This window comes from Adelges cooleyi, unplaced genomic scaffold (genome assembly GCF_023614345.1).
Source record: "Adelges cooleyi isolate 19-005CV unplaced genomic scaffold, UGA_ACOO_1.1 ACOO_flye_CR_arks_rails_tigmint_CR_PRNA_376, whole genome shotgun sequence".
Classification (NCBI taxonomy): Eukaryota; Metazoa; Arthropoda; class Insecta; order Hemiptera; family Adelgidae; genus Adelges; species Adelges cooleyi.
The window spans coordinates 6,544,403-6,569,232 of record NW_026096053.1 but is presented as its reverse complement, the minus strand read 5'-3'; the positions used below and the strand labels follow the sequence as shown (position 1 = coordinate 6,569,232).

The 24,830-nt window shown below is 32.9% G+C and overlaps 1 protein-coding gene across 3 annotated transcripts in view; it reads right to left on the bottom strand.

Moving 5' to 3' along the window:
• Window positions 1-24,830, bottom strand: part of LOC126841097 (ankyrin repeat and fibronectin type-III domain-containing protein 1) — a 116,725-nt gene that overhangs the window by 24,458 nt on the left and 67,437 nt on the right. The window contains exon 1 of one of the 3 annotated variants that reach the window (XM_050577359.1): window positions 14,805-15,230. The exons of the other annotated variants lie outside the window; for them this stretch is intronic. Within the exon in view, the coding sequence (XP_050433316.1) occupies window positions 14,805-14,868 (64 nt within the window). The 5' untranslated portion in view covers window positions 14,869-15,230. Of the gene's footprint in view, window positions 1-14,804; window positions 15,231-24,830 lie in introns of those variants that run through there. 3 annotated transcript variants of the gene reach the window in all.

Genomic DNA, 24,830 nt, shown 5'->3' with positions numbered 1-24,830 from the left:
CTCAATATTAGTTTTTATTTCATGCGTTTGATCCGGTAGCTAATTTAAAGCTCGTGGCAGCGGTACGCCTACAAGGAGGCTTTTGCTGTGGCCTAGATTATGGCTTCCGATTGTTGTTTTTATTGTGCCAAATATGTTATAGGTACGTTATTATACAACAAGCAATATTATGTAAACATTAATGAAAAAAAAAATTTATACCGTACAATACATATGTCAGTATGCTTGATATTATCAAGTGTAAAACCGGCGTCCGACAGTCAAACATATGCTGGCCATTGCCCATTATTAAGAATATTTTGAACGGTTAATTCATGTTATATAGTATGATAAGACAAGAAGCAGTAGGAACGTCTAAAAAGATTAATGTTATAATTACCGCGTAAAAGTCTTGCTTTTGTTTGAGTTCAGGTGCGCATATGCGAGTGCCAGCATATTATTACAATTATTATTATTTCATACAAGCCATGATTTGTTTTATTTTTGTGCCGTTGTCGGTATGCGTCTGTACTCTCATTAGCGCGTAAAGAAAAGATAATTATTTATTCTTTTTACCCGCGGTCGACCAGTCAATATTAATACTCATTGTTAGACAAAAAAAAACAGACCTATAGTTTTTTTTATGCGCTCCTGTGGGACCCACGACAGCAGTCGATGAACTCTTTACATCTTGGCCGCGCCGTCGATAATAATGACCCTGCGCTTAAGAAGTAAGTATACACACACAGGTCTATAAGAAGAGGTTTTTCTCTTTTTGAATTTTTAATTAACTCACTGTGGGACTTCTGTGAGCGGCAGGTACACGGTTATTATATGTACATATATATTTTTTACCGTCCTCTATAGTGCACTATATATACATTATACATATACCTCACACGTATCCACATGCGTGTAAAACATAACACAATTGAAATCGTAGGTGTACTCAATGGGACGGTTGCAGGAAGAACAAAAAAATAAAATCATAAAAGGATTTATCCGGCAGACCTTGAAAACACGGTTGGCGTATATCGTGTACAATGCATTCGTGTGTGTGTGCTGTTTAATATTATAATTGCGACGGTGCATGTCGGAAAACCATGTAAACATTACAACGATGACGATAATAATTATAATAATAGTCGAAGAGAAGTAAATGAAAAAAAAAAAGAATTCGGGGTAAGTAAATACCGTCCGTATATGTATGTCCTATATACATGTATAATAATATTATTGTACTATTCAACGAACTGGTTCGGCACGCAACCGTCAGAGGAACGGATCAATCTGTTTTGTTGGCCACGATGAACTGTGCATAACATTTAACATACACACACACACATAACATAGAAAATGTTATGTCGACTGTATTATGCCAGAAACCGCGTGTGCACACACTATAATATAATATAAAACAATATTATAGACTATAGTAAATTATGTATTGAATGTTTGTGTGTGTGTGATATCGGATAATTATTTTTATGACAACACATGAAACCGCAGATGACTGTTATTAAAGTTTAAAATTCAAAATTATTGTTTATTTATTTTAAACTATAAGTCATTTATTATTTTGGCGCTATTTTTGATATGAGCCATCCATTTTGTGTGTATACAATATAATATGATCCTTGCTATACTAAATGATGCGCGAACAAATTTTATGTGCTGCGTTTGTATTTCACAGTGACTATTACCATGACAAATGTACGATAGAATTTTTATGAAAAAAACACACACGCACGTTTTAACACCGACCCTAAGTCTCCTCGATTTTACTCGCCGATGGACAAAACGACAAACTGCTTTTATTACATTTTTATTTATACAAAGTATCTATTCCGGAATGGATGTCGAATAAAATTAACTATCTAAACGCCAACACACGAATTTACCAACTAGAATATATTATGTCCGTGTAAAATAACATTGTAAACTCGCATACAAAAAATATATAATATTAACTGTTCATCGTGTTAACTGTTTTTTCTGTTTTATTTTTATTTTTTTGAGAAAACTTAATACATTAAAATATTCAAAAGTAATACCGCCAGGTCGTATAAATTTCTAATATTTCCATGTTATTTTATTTTTTTATAACTCAAAAAACAACTAGTTTTCTTCAATATTATCTTTCTATCAAATGTATATTTCATCGAGTAGGATATCGAATAAAAACAATTCAAACAAATTTAATATACCTACTGTATAATTATAAATGTGAATATTATTCAGTTTTTAAATTAAAAAATGAACAGCAGAAAAAAATTATCGACCTATTCCAAGAAAAAAAATAACTATAGTTATCCTTCACAACGTAGATTAAATTAAACTATACCCGGAATTAAAGTCTTTGATGATGATGATATTATAATTTATCCAATTACCATACCAATAGTTTAGCGCCCGGTAACCATGAGTAAAGTTTATGTTAGGTACTTTACTCAGTCTGTTATAAAATCTTAAGGTAGGCGACATAGCTTCCTAACGATGTTACTTTTTAGTTGTTATCATTAACTATTAAGGATGTCTTGTTTTTTAAGACTTTAGTTTTGAGGTATATATTTTCATTATGTAACAAAACACAAAAACAACAACATGTTAAGCAGTTTATATATTTTTTTTATTTCCTAAAAGGATTGTTTGATTATTACCAGATGTTTTTTTACCGATGCACATATATGGACAAGACACGATTAAAAGTTTCATAACAATAAGGAAAACGGTCGTGCAACCTATCGGGCGATTGTGTCGGTAAACTTAATACCCACGGTACACATGCCATAGCACTTGCCCGACGACAGAAAAGTATAATATTATGGGCTAGAATTTCCTCGCTCATGCCAAGACGGCATCACGGTTTAAGTTTTAACTGTTTATGATTGCTGTAAAAATATAATTTTATGGCGTTGGAGCAACTCAATAAACGCATGTGCTCCTAGCGGGTTTTCTTTCCATGTGAACTCTTTGGCTTTATAAAATAATAATAATATAATACATTAGCGGCGGACGTTGATTTACGAGTTAATTTGAGTTGTACGAACGTCGCGTATCTATATAATATTCATATTCATATAATATATCTATTATGTATATTAGATACGACCGAGAATTGTACGTTGGAATGGAAATAAAGCAAAACAGGACAAACCGTACAGAGAACTAAATCTTTTGTAAACGACGGTACATCACCCATCCGCACTACACATTGTCAGTCAATGGTAATTATTTTTTTCTCTCTGACATACGCGTTACATTAGTAATTCAGGCATAACTCACATACGTTATTGTACAACATAATAACGTAAAAGGATTAAAAAAACAACATTGCCACCATCGTCGACGGCGGTCTGTGTACTTCGGGATTAACATGTTAACAAGCAGACCTATCCCGTCTGTGCAGGCGCGGCTGACGGGTAGACTACTATTAATATGTTATTAGTTATTACTTATTATCATATTATTATTCTACACACGGTAATATGACGTTTTTAAACTTCAACGCGAAGCTGAGAAAATATTTGTCTTGTCGCTAAGTCAAAACATTAGTTTTTACCACGACGTGTAGGTAATATATTTTTTATTGAATTATAAAAAAAAAACTAACATTTTACAGCTGTCTAATCGGTTCGAACAAACTAGTGATAACAATACACCGGTACACGTATGACTGATTGTGGGTGGCTTAATTATAAAAAAGAAAATACTGGCCATAATTGGGACCGTTGAGATTGCGGCAACTTTAACTTGTAGTACACATTATTATTGTTTACAAGACTCTACGGTGGTTTACAGTAAAAAATAAAAACTGCTGACGGTTAAACGTTTTAATTAAAAACGCTCTGTAAATAAACGTAGAGTCAAAGTTAAAACTCACGATCAAAATCTTTCTTACGGTATAGTATTTCCGTCTAACTGTGGCTAATATTATGTAGAAAAAAATATTGCACAACAGCTATTTGCCGGCAACCGTTTATTGTCGTACCGGTACTTATAATAGTGCTTAAAAATTACATTATATCGACCGTGTCAAGTGCGTGTACGCTTCTTAGGCAAACACCGTGTAATATCCAAATATTCAAATCACAATACTGCCCACGAACGTGCGCCTTGAGAGCGGATCGAATTGCTCGGGATTCGGCAAGTGATAATACTGGCACTTCGGTCGGCGTTATGTGGGCGACAGTCATATATATATATATATATATATATATATATATATATACACATACACATGGTTTATTTAGCTCGAAGGCAGTTCCGACTTCGCCAGTACAATACGTGTAGGTACAGTTTTTTGTTTTCAGTCTCTATACATAAAAGCATATTATGCCGTCTACCGACGTTGTTTATCGCACGGCTAAACGCGTTCAGCCCATCATCTCGACCAAAATATATATTTTACGCACTGCTAACGGCGACCTAAAGTATTTCGGAACTAGAAAAGAAGATCACGCAAACTTTATACATTATTGCATCTTCGGTGCAATAACTCAACAGACGCGTTGGCGTTTTGTGTCCGAGTCTGGGGAATCAGAACCCGTTTGTGAAATAAAGACCGTGCAGCTTTAATTGCTGTAATGCATAACAACTATAAAATCGTCCAAAGCAAAAAAAAAAAACAGCCAAAATATATTGTCGTATAAAATCGGTACAATGGCCGCGTCGAGAAAAAAATACGATTCTCTAGCAAAAGCAATGGCTTTGTGTAAACCTAAGGACTTCATTAAGTTATACTGTTATAGAAGGAGAAGTAGAAATAGTATAATTGTCATCTTCCTCTTAAGTGAAATACTTTGACCGTTGATCCTTTGAATTTAAGCGTTTTCTCTTTACTAATTAAACGACTATTAGTTTTTCAAAATCTGGTTGTCGATCAGCAATAAAAACTAGAGAGTAATGGTCGGAATTCTATTTAAGTTCTAAATACAATTTTGTGATTCAACCAGAAAATGGGTCATTAGACGTTCGCGAGTAAACGATTAAATTTAATGCATTTACAATAAGTACTGAGTGTCGCCATTAACCTTGACCACCTCGAAGTGCGCACACGCCTTCGCGCGTGCAAGCAAATAAGCATATTATTGTGTACATACAACAATCCTGCGTGAAAACACTAGTCTGATTTAAACGGGATATTTTCTCATCGAACAGCTCCGCTGTCTTCGCGTTGTATATTATGTGTACAACTCGGTTAACAAGTCGTAAATTTTTCCAACGGTTGTCTGCTGATCGGTACAGACTCTTATGGGACACACGTCGCGTGCACGGTACTATGTCAGATGATACAAACCGATATGATACAACACAAGTCTTTGTGACCACCGTGACTAGGTGTATCCGGGCACGAGGCGGAATAGGTGTTGTAAGCAATATACCAGGCCAACGGTAGGATATGTATAATATTTGGAGGTCAAGCGAAATAATATTATGTGATGATAGACGAAAACGTTTGTATTCTTAATAGTATTTTAGTCGACCGACGAGCCGTGGACGAGGAGCAGGTACTGCTTAGATAATATGCTTATAGGGTTGTGTATGCAGAGAGAAAGTTATAACGTGTAGAGAGCAACAGTAATAATAATTATAATCATTTTCGGGAGATAAGACAAATGAAGAGGACGTAAGTATACACTTATAAAGCAACAACGGCTGTTATAAAGCACAAGCATTAGCTGATGTCTCTTGAATATAGTTTCTAATCGGTTAAGCTCGGCCGACCGGCCGTTTGTTCGTCGTCACGCAAGACAAATAGGCTGAATAGAGAATAATCTCCATCACTTTAACAAAACAGCATTACAAAACGTAAAAATAATAGTGCAAATTATAATACACATTACCGGGAATATTGACTGAAAGTGCATAACAGATAAACCATTACAGTTACAACAATATGAGGTAGCCGACTAATTTAGTTTGTCAAATTTTCAGCTTTATTCTATAATTTGCACGATAGTTGCTCATAATCGGTTGATCTAAATTCGAAAAATGATTTTTAGTTGTAATTTTTACTAACTTTATGATGATTTTTATTACAAAATTTTTAATTTTTACCTATAGAAAATAGAGTTACTATTTTTCAATAAATTATTACTGTTCCGAAAACAGAAAACAGTTTGAAACGAAGTATTGTTTTATTTGCATTTTTTCAATGAACACCGAGAACAAGGAAAGATCTGAAACACAGACACATGCGCTGTTACCCAAACTTTTTCTACATTTTTTTATCATTACCAAGAAGTGATTATTTTTGCATTTAATACTAATAACTACGTCCTGACGTGAGTTCCTCTTTATAACAGACAATTTCAGTTGTTAGATATAACACAAAAACTAACGAGAAATTTGTAATCATAGACATTTTAATTATAATAATTAAAACGACCCGTTTCTCTTCGGTGACGGCGGAAGCTTCCGCAACTGGCCACAATATGCGGTATAGCAATACATAAGCAATATTATCATTATTATTTTCATATACACAGAACAAACGACGTGTATACAAAATACCGCTGTCATCCCTCGACCTTCAACCGAATTTCTAGTTAAAACCCGAAATGGCTATGCAACATTCTCACGCTTCATCCGTGGCACAGTAGTGCGTTTCACAGTGATTTTTCTTTCTTTCATAAAACATAATGTTGTATGTTACTAGAAAACGTTTACTCTGTTTCTCAATAATCTTCTTTGCATTAGTTAGACATATGAAAATTTAATCTTGATAATATTATAACTCCAACAAAAACCTAACAGTGAAAAAGGGCCAAAAGGGTTCCTGACCGCCTCCCAAAATAGGTCAACCTATCAAAGTAGTGATATCTAAATTGTGGCCAAGTCTGCTATTTCTTTAGTTCATAACGTCACTTCACTCCCTCCTTTATGATCGTTTGTTTCGACGGTGCGGGAATCTGTGATTAATTAATAAAAACCCGCGCTAGTCTAATCAAGCAAAATTCATTCGCGTCACTTCATGCATTTAAAACTACACTTCCAAAAGTGACATTAATTTTGAGTAAATTGCAACTTTCAAATTTTTCTCTTTAGTAACACTATAAGACCTACCTTTGTACCAAATTTCACGTTTCTGCCTACACGGGAAGTGTTTTATAATTTTTATGATGAGTGAGTTATAAAAATAAAAATTCTTCCCTTTTGAAAAGGCTTATTCGAGCTTAATCTATGTTTCAAATCTCAAATACTTATCTGAAGATGGGACAGAGATATGTGGATTAGAATAACTGGGTGAATTGGTTACAAGATAACCTGAACAAAAGATACACTGGTATTGCTGGAACTTGCCTAGCGCACTGCCGTGCGTTCAGATATTGTTTTACTGTGGCTTTTGATTGACAGTCGTGGCAATTGTTTATAATAATGAATATCATCTTAAAGTAATATAGCGATATAAGGTTTATAGAGGTAACACACGAGGATAGTACATTTAATACTACGAAAGAAATGTTTGAAACGGTGTCGGAACTGTTGGTATTATCTGAATATTTTAATAGTAATAAATAAACATACAAAATGAAAACGGATGTCTTGGATTAAAAAGAATATCCTGCATTTATTTTAAAACGATTAATTACAACGAATTTTGATCGTTGTCCGGTACTGAACAAATATGAATAGCATGCGCCTACATATTTTAATAACATATTATAGTAATATGTAGTATGTACCTACATTAATAATGGCAGACAATCATTGTATGCCTATATAGGGTACTAGGGATGACAACAAGTATTATTAAAGATGACTCGACGGTCAAGGCATTGATCACGTTCTCGTAACTGTATGCAGTGTAATTTATGCATCACTATTAAGATGCAAAAATATAAATCGATAAAAACATATTTTATGCGTAAAAACATTATTACAGTGATAGTGATTCACACTTTAAGACACGATAATAATTAATTATTACATAATATCATCAGAATACTCGTTTTTAGATAGTGATTACAATATATAATTAAAGGTATTACATAACTGGATAATTGGTAACAAGCGCAAATTAATAAATATTTTCAACAAAACTGTATAAACGAGCTGTTTTTTTTTTTAAAAATGTAAAAAACATTCAAATCCAAAATTTTTAGAGTTATTGTCGAACTTGATTGTATAATTTCAACAAATAGTAGTCAGCAGGAAATTTTTATTGAAGTAGGTGTTCTAAAAAAATGTTTTAAACATGGAACAAAATGTATAATGATAAGTTACAAACTTATATTGCTAGTATATAATACCTCTGGCACAATCGAATAACACTGTAAAAGCATAGAGTTAGCTTTAGTCCCATAATATTTTATAATAATCGCCACAATGATCTTTAATATTTTCTAAATATTTCTACGTCATATTTTGAATAGGAAATATTAATAACGCAAATTACTTTAGTCAACGAGTTAAAAATAAATAACTCGTAAATCATAATTTAGGTTAATTATTTATACATTTAAAGAAGGTCAACGAGCATAAAGTCTTCTTGTTAACATGTTTTATGGTAATTCTGGATGGATCATTTAACATAAAAACGCTATTCATATTGAATGATATACTATATTATTATTGTCAAACTGCCCTTGTATATGGTTAAACATCTCATTAATCTATATCACGAATTATAATTGTAAATATTTATTATGAATAAAATAATTAAGATCGAAACTAATATAATCTAGATACTAGATTATATTAGTTTCGATTTTAATTTTTGTGCAACCGCCAAGTCGTTAAAATAAACAGCAGCCAACCAATAAACGGATGTATTACCACGAGTAGGCTAACAACTACTATTTATAAGCATAATAATTTTAGAACCACAAATTATTGCCATCTCAACCGATAGTGGATCTTACACTATAATATATACTTTACAGTGACTCAATATTAATGAAAATTTGATAAATGACCCATTAATAGTTGCACAACCATTGTGTATGGGAGTGTATGCCTGTGTAGGAGTACAGTCGTCATACTTTTTTTTACTGTTATAGCTGTAATTTTAATGATTTATATTCCGAGGTGTTTACAACGTATATTAATTATTTAACCACCTGTATAGTTGAGTGTTGACCAGTATTCGTCGGAGGCTGCACTAAGGCGTGAAACTAGATACATGTATATTACATGATTGGCTATCCAGAAAATAAAACAATTATTTTTCTTATATGCATCGTTGATACCCAACCATTGACGTATTCTTAGGGTAAAAGAAAAAGTAACAATGACAATTACAAAACATTGTAATATGATGGTGATGGTTATTATTAGGAGTCAACCCTTTCAACTCGGCTTTCAGACCCCTTGTCCTTTGCATAAAAGGACACATCATTTTTTTGGTCATGCGTTATCTAATGGAGATGGTACCTACAGTAAAATTGGACTGAATTGGTTATGGTCGTTCGCCGAAGATATTATACTACTATTATTTCACTTATACCTTACACTGTAACTACAGTTTGTCCTTTTATCGTTATATTAACCCAAAATATTCTTTAAAATACCATAATATTATTATTACATATGGTACATTCACACTTGACTGAAACACGTTTCACACCGTGTCGCGAGTGGGCATTTTGTCTATTACATTGACGGCTGGTCGGTAAAATTTTTTTTTTTTTTGTAGTTTTTCTTATCTTATGTACTCACGCATTGGGCGTCGTTAAAACCGACAAAACGCTATAAAACTCGAAAACAACACGATTCGTTTACATTGCATGGGCAAGATAAAAATCTTAGAAAGAGAGAGAAAAAAAATAAACGGTAAATAAACGTTTAGATGTATGATAAAGATCGACGGGTCAATGAGTGGCCACTGACCAGGCTACAGTTTTATTCAAACAGGAGTATAGGACAGTAATTTACATTCACAAATCATAGATTTATTATATAACACGCTTAAAACACACATGAGTATCAACACAACAATAATATACACATAACAACACGGAGATAAAAATGTTAACGTCATATCGTACCGTCTCAAATTATAAAAAATAAATATAATTGATAACACTTGCCAATATCGTTGTCGGCTTGTAAACAAATTGTTAATGCGATTACCGAATACTGACCGTTGTTCAGAACTACTAATAAATAACGACCATTCACTATAGAAGACAGTAAAATCTTTTTGTTTTTTTTGTTATAACGACTAGTTACCTAAGATGGATATGCCGTTGTCGAGGAAAATAAATATAATATGATCCCCTGTGCTTATCTCGATTGTCTGGTGTCTGCCAATCCAAGTTAACCAATTTTTTTTATAAACATTTTTTTTTTAAAAACAGTATAGAAAAAAAAGAAATATTTCAGACCGCCAACTGTTCGATTGAACTTATAACGAGAGCAAAAATAAAAATATACAATGATTATGGATGACTTTTCTATGGCAAACAAGTCTGTTTGCTGGATATAGTTGGTTTCGTTAGTCAAAAACTTCTTTTTACTCGGGTAGGACACAACTAGCCACCGAAGCGTTATATTGGAGAAAAAAACAGATTACCATTTTAAGAGGTTATCCGGTTATCGCATAAGGTAATCCAAAATCGAAACTCGAATGAAAGGCGACGAAATGTTTTATTAATTGCCGAAATTACCATTTCTTCGGTACTTAATATAGTCACATACACTATATATGTATATATAAATATATATATAAGCTTTCCATGGGCTTCATCAAAAGTCCATTTTATCCGCCAACAGATTTGGATGCTTCGATGAATTGAAATTCGACTTTTTTTGTTTGTTTTCCTCTGCGTTGCTACTAGTAATATAAAGGTTAAATTTGTTCATCGAACAACGGCCGACATCGTTAAGAACTTTTCATGTTGATTGAACCACATCGCATCACACTTAACAAGAGATAATACGCTTATTCAAGCTTTACCGATAGAACCGTTGCCGCTAATTGTGTACACATATACACACACACACACACACACGAGTATACGGCACAGAAATCGATAAAAATATAGCACTTCCGTTGACAACGAGCAAAAAGGGCGTATGTGTGAAATTAAAATCCTATTCATAATATTACATTTTATTGTGAAATAATTGAATCGCTCAACGATAACATTTTAAACAGAAACTTCTAACAATTAATAAAATAAATGACGCGCGAGAAAATTGTGCTTTTTACTTGTTTTGCCGTGAGCTTACGTCTACTTCAAATGCAAAATTTAAACCATTAATTAAGAAGTATTAAACGTATTATTTTAGTTAAGTATTGTTGAAATCGATTGAAAATCAAATGGTTCACGTTTGCTGTAAACCGCGTAATGTTTAGTAAGCCCAAACCACTTTCTTCTCATAAAGCGATTCTGTTTTTTTTTTCAACACATTTACTTAGTAAACATTTTTCGTCTAACCGGTTCGATAATTATTTTGAATTACGGGTTTTGATCACAATTAGCGTCAACGAAATAGTTTTAACATTTCTGTAAAAAATATATATGCGTGGAACTCGTTCATTAGAGGACCGCGGTTTTAAAACACAAAAAATATCAAAAACAATTTTAATTTAATATATATTATAAAAAAAAAATGGATATTGTATAATGATCAAACTGGTTATATCAAAACCATGTCCACCACTATTTTCGGACGTTAAATAAATTGGTTCGGACTACATGTAAATTTTCAGCCGGTATTTTCAGTTTTTTTGGTTTCTACTGGTCTACTTCTCCTTTGCCTTATTTCATGCAAATAAAATCGGCCATCCAAAATCCTTCTCTCTGTAAATCTAATATCGCAAATTTTCTCTCTATATTTCTATGGCATTTTTGACTAAATCCACCCACTTCCTGTGCGTTGGTCTACCTTTACACAGATATATTTTACACGTTTGCTGATCAATATAGAATAACTTTTACAATTGTATGCTATCATCCAAAATAATTACTAATTTCAACGATACACAAGTTTTTAATTTTGTAGTATTCATTTAATTTTCTCAGAAAACTTAACACTTGTTTACGATTATAATCAGGGTTATGAGTATAAAGTATTTTATTTAAAATTATCACCCTACTAGAATAATTCAATGAAAAATATGAAAATCTTTATTGGTTATATTTCATTTCTAAATTAATATCTAATTCCCTAGAAAAATTATTTCGTCAATGATTAATTACTATATAATTTATATGTGTCTGTATTGATTTATTATATAATATAAACTAATAATTTGTATATAGTTTGTGCATAATTTTAAAAAATTTAATACTTTTTGATTCCATGAAAGGTATGATTTGGTTTTTCTGACTGAACTTAAAATATACTTAAAAATTAGGTTATTATTGAACATGAATTATGGTAATTTGTATAATGTATTGTGTGTGAAACATTTCTATATATGATTTTACTTAAGCGGGTGTTTGCTGCGTTTACTACCTTAGTTAAAAAAAATTATAATATTAATTTATTTTTTAACATTTTTTAGAAAATATTTTAAATAATTTATTTTATGAAATTGTACAACCCTTATTATAGTTAAAAATGCAGATTTTCAGCCCATATAGGAAACTGACGTAGACCGTCAAATTCAAATCTAATTCGATATCTAATAAAAAATCTCTTTTAGCGTCGGTATGAAGCTGTGAAATGTTTATATTTTATAATAGTTTATTTAATTGTTTGTTTGCTTTATTCTATTTCTAAAACGCGAGGCTTTAAAATATATACTATAATTGAGACACGCAATAACTTAAGTTCAATAATAATTGCATACAGATTATAAATAATATTGGTTAATAATATTACATATATTTATGGTTGTGAATGTTTTTCTGTACAAACCAATCGTTAACTATTAATGTACTCAATCATATAGGTACATAGCATTCAAAGTTCTCGAATAACAGCAAATTAATCAATAATTTATGTATAAATGCATTAATAATTTATGTAGAATACATACGAAAAAAATGCATTTCTGAATGAACCATAATAGATCATTTGTAATGTTAATGAGTACAAATCGACCAAACAAATCCTTAGCTGTCATAATATAGTATTTGCCATAATATCGTACTTATAATAGTGAAATCATTTATTTTGATATTAACTTTTGCTTGTGGCCAATACCTTGATTATTTTTAAAAAAATTATCAGCTCATTGAATTGTTTGTATTGAATGGAGCTCAATATATTTTGTATTATTAAATAGTTTCTAGTTTTAATGAAAAGTACATTTTTTATTAACACGTGGTAACATAGGAAAAATAAATCATGATTATTTTTTAAATAACCGCATAAGCCTTAATTAACTCGTATAAGCATCACAGTATAAGTTATTATAGTTATTATAGTATAAATTATTCAATCGAATCACAAGAGTCCATGCAAGAACACCAAACAAAAAAAAAACAAAAGGGAAAAAGTGTTCAATTTGTTGCATTTTTTTTTTTACAATTCAATTTAATTTTTATAGTTTTAGCCTTTAGATTGTAACCATAAACCAATCGCACAAAATCAAATCAAATAACAAATAAAACGTTTTGTATTTTTTTTTTTTATATAGTTTCGAAGGTTCTCGCAGAACTACTTTTGTGCAAACATCTAAATCAAGAAGTGGTATTAAAAATTATTTACATTTTTTTTTACAATTATAATTATTATTATATTTTTTTCTTTGTTTTAAACATATAGTATGGTCGACATGGCGCGATGGGTACGTCATACTTAGTAAACCATTGACGCATGTTACATACTAGACTTACTCAAAATAGTATCGTCAAACCACATTGCGACTCGTAATGCAAGATAATACAGGTCTAATAGATTTGTAGGAGCGCACAGAATATTGATTTAACGTAGATTAATAACGAGGTCAGGCACTGGTACCGAGTGATGTTATTCGTCAATAATATGATTTTATATACATAGGAAAACCAGTTGTGTCGAAATTATCTCAGCGTTTTAACTTATAGTCTATTCGACTTTCGTTTTACGTTTACTCAAGGTCTTAAGAAGGTCTAAAGGTTAAACTTTTTACAAAAACAATAAGTATTTTATCGACATTGCGCGTAAGACATTTTTGCTATTTACAAATCTACAGTAATCATTGAATTACTATATCCTGTACATTGGTATATTTTTTGTGTAATATAATTTGTTTATAAAATGGGTCACGAGTGCTTAAGAATTATAAAAATTTCGGTACATTCATTGTGATTATTACCATAGGCGCAAATCTTAAAGGTATAACCACCTTCAGCACATTTAATATATTTTGTTAATACTAAAGTTACATTTATTACAAAGTTCGAAAATCATATTGTCTACTAATGCAAAATCCGAGATGGACAAACCGATATCAATAAGTATCACTAGTATAAAATATCAATTAGTAAGTATCAATAATGTGGGTTTGATCGATTGGCCGGATTAACAATACCCACACAATGAATGTATCTCCATTGTGCGAAAAACTCAAAAGTTTATTACACATCAATTGTGTGATAAATGTAAAGTTATGGTGAACAATTAATACATAATGTATGTTTTGCACACTCGATCAATGTCCATCCGTCGTGTGTGTGTTAAAGTCTCTCCGCGTAAAACGAATTGAACATCTATTTTGATCAAACCACACACGTGATCGAAAAAATATGATAATTTAGATATTTTCATTTTTATTAAGATCTCCAAATACATTGTCTGCGGGACGGACAACCGAAAAAGCTTCGAATGAGAAATCAAAGGTCGCCGCGTCCACTGATGGCGGTCGTGCACATAAAGATAACTCTTGAGAGACGGCCGTTACCGGCGGACTATAGAAGAAGTTTGCCGAACGAAAGTCTTACCTGCTTCGATTCGGAACTTGATGAGCCGCTCTTTCACTTGGATTCGAGGCATATAGCATATCATGTTGGTATGTAGTGTATGATTTTTTTTAGTCTTTGTTTCGCCGTATAAGTATTACACAGTATAATCGGAAACGTTATGGAATCGCACTCGAAACGAATAACGGACGGCGGCACGACGATACGCGTAAGAGGCTCGACCGTTTTGCCGTGCGGCGCGCACCACACTGAAGAGGTTGTGCATACCGCGGGTATCGAGTACACCAGCTGAATGTACCTGTACCGGCCGTATCTGCCGGGATGTCTGCATGTATATAACACTATTATACTATTATTATGTATTAAATTCGAAATAAACGGCGGCACGGTAGCGGAGTCGGAAGCGGCAAGGTACCTGCCCCAGTGAATATATAAGAAGAGACTGTGTGCCGCGCGGCGACGGTGTCAATAAACTTCAATGTCAAAGACCACCACCTCCTCCGCGACGGCGGCGTTGGTCATCGTCGTCATTGTGCGCGCACACATAACATAATACCTATATATATATATATATATATATATATATTATATTATCCTGTGTATTATTATTATTATTAAGCGTATAACCACGGGCCGCTAGCGAGTCCCCACCGGTTGGTCCGGAGATCACCGGACACCGTTGTTGCTGTTGCTGCTGGATCGACTACCGGCCCGGTTTTCCTGTACGGCCGCAATAAGGAGGACCTCGATATATAGGATAATATACACACACACACGACCCCGGTACGCGTTTTAAAAGCCACTATATAAACGTAGGTATAAAAATATAATACCTGCCTAACGTTAACTCGCGCGGCTGTTCTGTGTGTAGGTACACATACAGTACGAGAAGAAGGAAAAAAAAAAAAAAAAAAAGCCCAACGGAGAACCGGTTTTGCGGGGGTCGCGGCCAGCACGACGACGGACGTGGGTACTTTTTATATCTATATAACCTAATGCACCGTGCAGTCGTTGTGCATGCGCAGGACACTCCGGGATGACCGGACAACAGCAGCTATTGAGTGAACAAAGAGATCCCGTCTGGACTTAGGCGACACCGAGGTGTACACTATCGTACACAATCCTTTGAACTCGGTCGACGGTCCACGTTTTCCATACTATTCGCCGAATTGCCTGACATATCAACAGAGTTTTTTTTTTAACGCAAAGCTAAGATATCGTGTGTAGGATTCTCGTTGTTTGGATCGGCAAATGTAACAAACAAAGATTTGTAAAAAAAAATGAATTTTTGTGTTCTCTTTGCGCCGTCCCAGTCGGCTTATGTATTATCATTGCGTCATCGATCATTGTTGTACTATTGTGTAAGATGGCGCCTATATGTTATTAACGACAAAAACAATACATCCATCCGCTCAAAATATAGAAGTAACCTAATCTCGATACGCGAACTGGTTTTGATTGGAATTGGATACTATGACAATAATAATAATAAGTAATGAGTATTATTATAGAACGCATACGAAACGGACGGGTTTTCGTTCCTGTGATCGTCGACTTAACAAGAGACACGGTTATATTATATGTACATGATTTGGTTAAAAATAAAATATGCTTTGGATGGCTATTCGTAAATTTTATGTACTGCGTTAAAGTCGCTAGTAATAACATATTATTATTATCTTTACCTAGAGATTAATACCCAATTACTCCACAATCATAATAAATCGAAACCAATACTAGCGGAGAAATTTCTTCAAATTATATTATTATACCGATGACGTAGTGCACAACACTGATCACAATCGTCTAAATGCATTTTTCAAAAAAATATACAGAAACAGAGTTTGAAAATGTATAATACCATATCATTACAATTTACACGTCAACTGTCATGTAGTATACATGACATGCACATAAATGTATTTACACATTATTTGAAGTTGAAGTTTTAGGCCTATCGATGACGTTCTATCTGTAAAGCTAGTAAAGTGCATACTTATGTACAAGTAGTCAGTATAGGAAACCGATACATCACAGTGACAATTAATATTAATGTCACTTTATTTGCCAACAGTATGCAAAAAAAAAATCAGAGCCTTACTTGCACCGTGAGGAAACATTTTAACATCGGTTCCCTCCCCCACCACGACCGCCCATTTTAATTGGCACCTAGGGGCCGGGGAAACTCGAATTACTTGCAAATACGGCCCTTCGAAAAATATGATTAGTTCTATTTCTTTCTCCTGCCCAAAGTGAACGATATCTTTAAGACTTTATCGATGAAAACGACGTACTATATACTGTTTAAACTTACATATATAAGCTATTAAAATTAATGGAAGAAAACGCTTCGGGCGGAAATCATACGTATGTAATATATTTTTATTACTCTCTCACACATACACACACACAGAGTGCAAATATCGCGTGTGCTACACTGCAGTCGCCTTGGGCAAGACTAAAAACGTCATCAGCGTCTATAAGGGGGGGGGGGGTCTTTCGATCCGTCAAAAGCATGAATTTTGTTGGGGGAAATTTACGCTTACACGTCGTAAATTTCTGCTATATCGGACACGGTTTAAAAAAAATACTTTTGTTTAAAAACCGACACGGAAAAAAACGTCAAACAAAAAAAACTTGAAATAGTGCTTTCGTGATTAATATTTACGAGCTGATTTTTATTTCCAGTTCGCACCTGTCAATGCATGCCGCCGAGCGAAATTCAGACTTTCGGGTTTGTGAAAATCATAATATTACCCAAGTTCTCTCAAACAGACAATGATATTGACAGTCTAAACTGATATCCTTGCTTTTGGCATTTTCAAAATTCAGAAAATCCGAATTATTTCCAACTCTGCCTGAGGTTTACGAAATAATGCAATTCATACACTAGGCATTGCGCATAATGTTGCGGACGGCCGGTATTTTTTTATTTTATAATAACACACACAAAGGAGATGCCTGTCTAGACGTTCTCCGCCTTCACCTAGTCGTCTGTGCTCTTGTGTTATTTGGACAGTCCGCGGTTGATGTTGCCGGTCGGTGTATAACCCGTGTGTGTTACTACCTCTTAAAACGGTCATCGCGCCCAAATCCAATTCGGCGTAAAAAAAAAAAAATGTTTAAAAAAATTACAAGTCCAAAGCAGAAATTCATCTTCGGAATGACTGACGGTCGCGGTTAGTAGGACTTGTCGCCGGCGGGTCGTCTGGGTCACACTGCTCGCATGGCTACATACAACTACAGACGAGACACGGTAATACGGTGGTCGCAGAGTGGGAATAGCCGGGCGAACCGCGACCGGATAATTTATTATTTCGAATTTGTTCTTTTTGTTATTTGCTTTTTTTTTCCTCCGGAATCGGCTCGTTAAAAAAGCAAACGTACCGTATTCGTTCGCGTTTAATACACAACAATAATAATATATTAAGAGGACACGCAGTACGTATAGTCCGTGTAATTCGAGTTGCACCCGAACCGTAAGTATATTGTGCGGACTAAAAAATAATTGTTTTATTAATAAACAAATTTTTCGATAACACGTATGTCTCAGAAAAATTCAAAAATATTTATTTAGCCACTGATCTCCATACAGACTTCCACAACTTCAACAGTATGCAGTAAAGCTCGAAAAATTGCAAGTGTAACTCTTTGATATTATGACGGTTTCCTGATTAAATTAAAAAATTATAATATAATAAATTCGCAGTTTAATGTAAATTTAGTAGCAATTTAAATGTGTGTTACTGCCTTAATTACATTTTAATATTCATATAAACATTTTATAATAAATAAAAAGGTCCAAACGGTTGTAAAAGTAGTTAGTATAGAAGTAGTCTACATACATTTTAATTATTAATTGTCTAGTTATGAGTAAAAGTCGACTAATTATATTTAATTATTCCACATTTCTGCATACATTATTATACATAAATTAATATAGAAATATATACATATGTATGTATTTCACTTGTGTATAAACATTGGACAACTTTTTCTACTTGGTAGTGGAAAAACGTTCCTGCGTCCCTTTTGGGTATCATTCATCATTCGGTGAATTTAAAATAATTCCTATTTGTCAACCTCATATATTTTCTATCTTCACAATCGGAAGTCAAATGTAAATTACATCTATCCATTGGTTTCATATAATTTTCAAAAAATGATAGTAATCAAACAGAAAAGCAAACTTAACACGCTATTGTTAGAAAATTCAACTTCTCTCTTTATTTTATTAATCGTACCCTCGAGTGCTACTATGTTTGAATACAAGACGTCCTACTATTATTCTGGACTAGTATATTAGAACGAGATATTTTACCACAGAAAATTACCAAAAATAAAACATCAAAATCTATAATCGTAACATATAATATAGTATAATAATATAGTGTGCGTGTACTGAATTATAATATTAATAGATTTGACCCTGGACCAAAAATAAGTTGTTATACCATACAATATATTAGCCGTATATTTTTATGTTTCCTGGTATACTGTGAGAAAACATTTAGATAATATTATACTCGTACTATACGTCTCCCAATTGGGGTCATCTGTTTTAATTTGAATAACCTCCGTGAGCTTCTCCAGAGATTTATGGTAATCGTCTTATCAATATCGATAAGACAGCCTGTCAATTTTCCACTATACTATAGTGTTTATTGGCGATAAGTTATCGTCGATGAATTGTATTATATCAATCTACAAAATAGTTTGTATCACAGCCGAGGTTAAACAATAAATTGGTAAATAATTCCTAACACACTGAATAATGTTCCAACTAACATTTAGGGCTATAATTATTGTATTATTTCGACCGTTTATAATGTATTTTACGTGTACACAAATCCACTGCATAAACCGCTATGGAAATATGCTAATAAAACATTCCATTATGTATATTGCGCCACGGTAGTATATAATAATAATCATATATTATTATGATCCGTCGCTGTAGAACCGCTCGCATAGACTAGGTACAACCGCCGTCAATACAATATGCGGTCAATGTCAATAACACCATAAAAGGTAATTGCCGGACAATGAGTTGTGCGATTTTGCGGCCGAACAGAATAATAATTGTGATCGCGGCAGCACTTTTCGTTGCACCGCGGCGACCGTTTCCTTTTGTTCTTAACGTGCAGATTTCCCGTCCGTCCTTTGCCTTTCCCCTTCTCCTCGTTTTGTCTACATTTTTTTTTTTATACTTTTATTGCCATTATAATAATCGTGTATTATGCGAATCGCAGTGCAGGTTCGCGCGGGGCAGGGATTCGCAAAGGTATCGTGACCGTGGACGACGGGGGGGGGAGCAGCTGTATATAAACATATTACTATTATTATTAAACTAAGGAAGGTATAGTGTATACAGATACACAATGTGGTTTTGCCCGGCCGGGGATGGGCAAAGTGTGTAGGGGGTGCGACGGGGTGTAGAAGAACGAGGACTTCGAGGAGAGCTCTCTCATGAGCTGTTGTCGATCGATTGCCCCGGGGACACGTCGTTATGTGCGACAAAAACCAGTTTGCCGCCGCGACAACCGACACGCACACGTGATCTTTTATAAAAGTGGAAACATTTGGAAAAAAAAATAATAATAAAGAGAGACGAAGAAAACGGGTACATACACACACACACACACAGACTGGACGCCAATCAACGTACGTTGTTGTGCAAGAAGGAAGGAGGAAAAAAATTACTGGAGACCCAGTCCGGTTACATTGTGTTTGTGTGTGTGTATAAAAATTTCTCTTAACCCCGAACAGACTACCGCCGTACATGTATATATAGGTGTAACGCGGTTGCCTTTGTTGTGGTCATTGCGAAAATAGTGCAAAAATACAATGAGACTTAGACGTACAAAACGCTCGAACGGCCACAGTACCGGATACGAGGAACTCTGACACCGTTTTACCATTTTTATCATCCCTCGCAGTCTCAAATTTAAATTAGAATTGAGGTATGCAATGTAAGTGGATACGCGGTATGGTTCATTTAGATTTTACAACCGCACAAAATTCTTCTAATAGCACTCCTAATGGCCGACTATGTCGGTTTGGCCAAGACAAAAGTTGTCGGGGACTAACGCTTATCTTTATTAGTCTATATTACCGTTGACTGCCATAAGACTCGTGTACTAATTTGACGAGCAATTTATTGCAGCAGAGTATTGTCTATTCTGATAAAATTTAATTGTTATTTAAAAAGAAAGGGTGATCATCGGCGATTCCGGAACCTTTGAGTTAGCCAAGTCGATACATTTTAGATAATAAATTCATTACACTAAGTTTAACGCCTAACAAAATGATTACTTTTCAAACTAATATATTTTACATCTAAACTTTTAAAGTGACATTAATCGCCCCCACTTACAATAGGTCCCAAAAACTCAACTCAATTTTTAATTATTATATTTTAAAGGTGACTTATCAATCACAAATGGCCATTTAAGCCAGCAAAATTAGAACCAATTCAAAATGTCCTTTTCATTTGTATGTATGGCTTATTTTCCTTTATTCGCGTTTGTATATTTGCTATTATCACGTTCAGTAAAATGTAATTGATGTTGTAACCTATAGGTACACGTTTCTGTACGTAATATCACTATAACTGGTGTGTAGTTTAATAGATAACAAAACCATATTTAGTTTTTACGCAAATATCCTCCGACCTTCGCTTCAACAATAACTCTTAGCGATACATTTCTGATCAATGAGAAAATTATTAATCATTCCACTCAATACTTTTAACATAGAACGTGCTTAAAGTGTGCATTACCACATAAATAATAATCTTAATTCTATAGCAGCCATTTAATTTGAATTTTAAAATATCCAACTCCATCACTATCCGATAAACTCACTGTATTAACTGGTTTTCTTTCAAAAAATAATTTTTAACTAAATTTATTACATTAATAAACAAAAAATTAACTTACTTAAGAGCGTAAAATTAACGCATATGACTGCGATAACTCAAGTCGAAAATTTCTAATTTGCGTTCTAAAGTTAAGGCTCTTACTAAAAAAAAATGTCAACGCATGATACTTAAATAACAAATTGTTTTAGTAAATTGCCCAAAATACTTTTGTAAATAATCTTAGAAGCCGAAATACATTTGCAACCTGACTATTTCGACGTGTCCAACGAAAAAGGGCGTAACTTGATTAAAAAAAAAATGGTTTAAAAAGGTAGCAACTTTTTCGTTGAATAAGTCGATTTGTTTCTAAGTTTTAGCGTTTTTTTTTTCAGTAGTGCTTTTTTTCGAATTTTTCTCATTTACTTTAATGTACTATTAGTATCAATAACCAGGCTGTGCCTTGGACTGATCACTGATGTAATACTTAACGGCATTCATTAATCAGCTGTTATTAAATTGTTTGAAGGGTTTTCTTTATTATATAAAAATTATGAAATTGATCCAGATAGTATCACGAAAGTCTTGTGCTTAATCGTCGCTAGTATTTTATTAACAAAACTCATTTGTTTTAGATTGTTGAATAAATCATTACATTATGGCTTATTTTCTCTACCAGTTAGAAGTCAAGTTTTATAAACCTTTTTTTTAATAAAAACTGTGTAAAAAATAATCGTTCCATTTTATTAAGTCAAGAGCATTTTAAATATTAATTGAGCTCATTTCAACTTTCAAACTGAGAAGGTACTTTTTTGTGCGTAATTTGTTTGTTTAAAAATGTAATTTATAATATTGACAAATCCCTTCAAATAAGGATTACATGGCGCACATCTTCACATAACTCGAATAATTTGATTCGCGTAGTGCCTTATTAATATCACATCAGGCGTTTATTCGTTTAGTAAGTTATATTTCATAAATTCTAACTGATAAATCATTTAGAAAAAATGTAGTAATCAAAAATATAGACCGTTTTACTTATACAACTTGTTTATAATCACATTACTGTATTGTGCATTAGTTCACTGAATGTAAAATAGGTACTCATTGGGTTATTTGAATTCTTGTTAAACTGTATAGATTGATTGGATGTAATAAATCAAGAGGTTATTTCTACTGTTTTTTTTACATTTAAAATGCATTCTCTGAAACATTAAGATCTTCATTTCATTGTTGAACTTTTTGATTTAACTCTTCTAGTTATTACTTATTAACATATGTATGAAAAAGTGATAATCATGTTGTTCCTTTTAAATTATTATAAATCGGTTGCCCTTAAGCATTAGTATCTAATTATTGGTAATATACTTGGTTTTCTCTATAATTCTAGACATGCTTCATTTGTAGGCAGTAGAGTTACACAAAATATATACACAACAGCTTTATCGTGTACAAATAATAAACCAAGTGTGTTTATTAAGATAAACCTGTATGATTTTTACGTTCATTTTAAAATTTGCTAATTTATAAATTATAATTAAGTTAAAAAGAATTATACTTTAAAATTATAATTATTTCTATAAGCAATACCTATTTATTTTACTTAATATATTGTTTTTTTATTAATTTAACACTTTCAAACTCTAAACAAAAGTTTACTTAATTCTTAAATTTGTTCCTTTGGAATTTACAAACGGATTTCAATTTTTCATTTCTTTATGCCATCCAAGCATCTACCAGCTGTTATCACTATCCGCATAAATTAAATTAGACAGCCTTTTACGATTTTTGTATCTCCATTGATCATAGTAATTAACAATGTTTATTTAAGACGTAATTAATAATATTTTATTTTAAGTTTTACATATCAGGCCTTGAACGTTTATGTTAAACAAATCAAGTATATAATTTCCCGACGTGTTGTACACAAATAATAAAATATTATATTCATTAAACAACTATGTAAAAAAGTGTTGACTAAATTCTGCATACATAAAGTGGTCGCTCAACACGTATACACCATTAATTAATACATCAATTGAACAACTTATTCTGCTGGTTAGGTGTGGTTAAATTGATAACTTTTATTCTGACTTGAGTAAATAGAATTAAAAGCGACTTGTACCATATAGTAAAAAAATAATGTACATGTGGTGATAATATAATATTTTAACCGTCGATTCTCGACCTGCGTTCATACCGGTTTTTTGCTGTAAACCGTCAGTGTCTGGTTCAGACGTTTAATTGCAAATTTGCACGCTCTTGACCTAAATATCAGCACCTAAAAAAAGCCGGGCTATACATTATTTCCTATAGAACGTAAATCAAGAAGAAAAATCGTTGCATCGCTTTTTGAGATAAATGATTTTTCCCCACAAGGTCATCGGTCTGAATACGTTAAATTCCATTCGGCCAGAACAAAGCTCTCTAAACATAATTTTGCACTCCAATTAAAACTGTGCTTTGTATTCATGCATAAAGGGTTTGCATAAAAAAAAACTACATATTAATGGAAACTACCTTTATATGGCTGTTATACACACTCATATATATATATATATATATACATATATAGTATAAAATAATTAAAAATTACAATTATCATAATCAATGAAACCTTGCGGGCTCTTGCTCGAACTGATTTAATGGCGCCTTTTATACATTATAGTAGAGAAATGAGAATTAATATAAGTTCAATGAATAAACGCTTTAATATTATGTACAACTGGAGAACACGTAAATGCACCTCTCTATACGTGTGTCATTTATATATATATATATATATATATATTATTTTATTATTAAGGGTAGGTTATGGCTCGATTGTATTCACATTAAATCGTTAATATTTTATATTGTCGTATCTTGTTGCGATCGTCTGAGTGGTGTGTACTGTATATTATGCTTAATTTATTTCAGTATATAAAAAACGGTTTGAAATATTTTTTTACCGTCGCGGAGTAACACTTCTCCAACTGACCTGATCATGCGAGTACGATAATTCAAACTTCAAAGTCGTATCCAAGTCAAATAAAAAAAGTACATACCAACTCTGTGTGGCCTGCGCATTTTTGTAAACGTTAAAGCCGATATAATAGGTTCACGAGCACGTGACACTGACACATGAACAATGTTAATCACCTTTATGGGTTCACCGACTGAAATTTATAATTAAAAAAATTGATTAA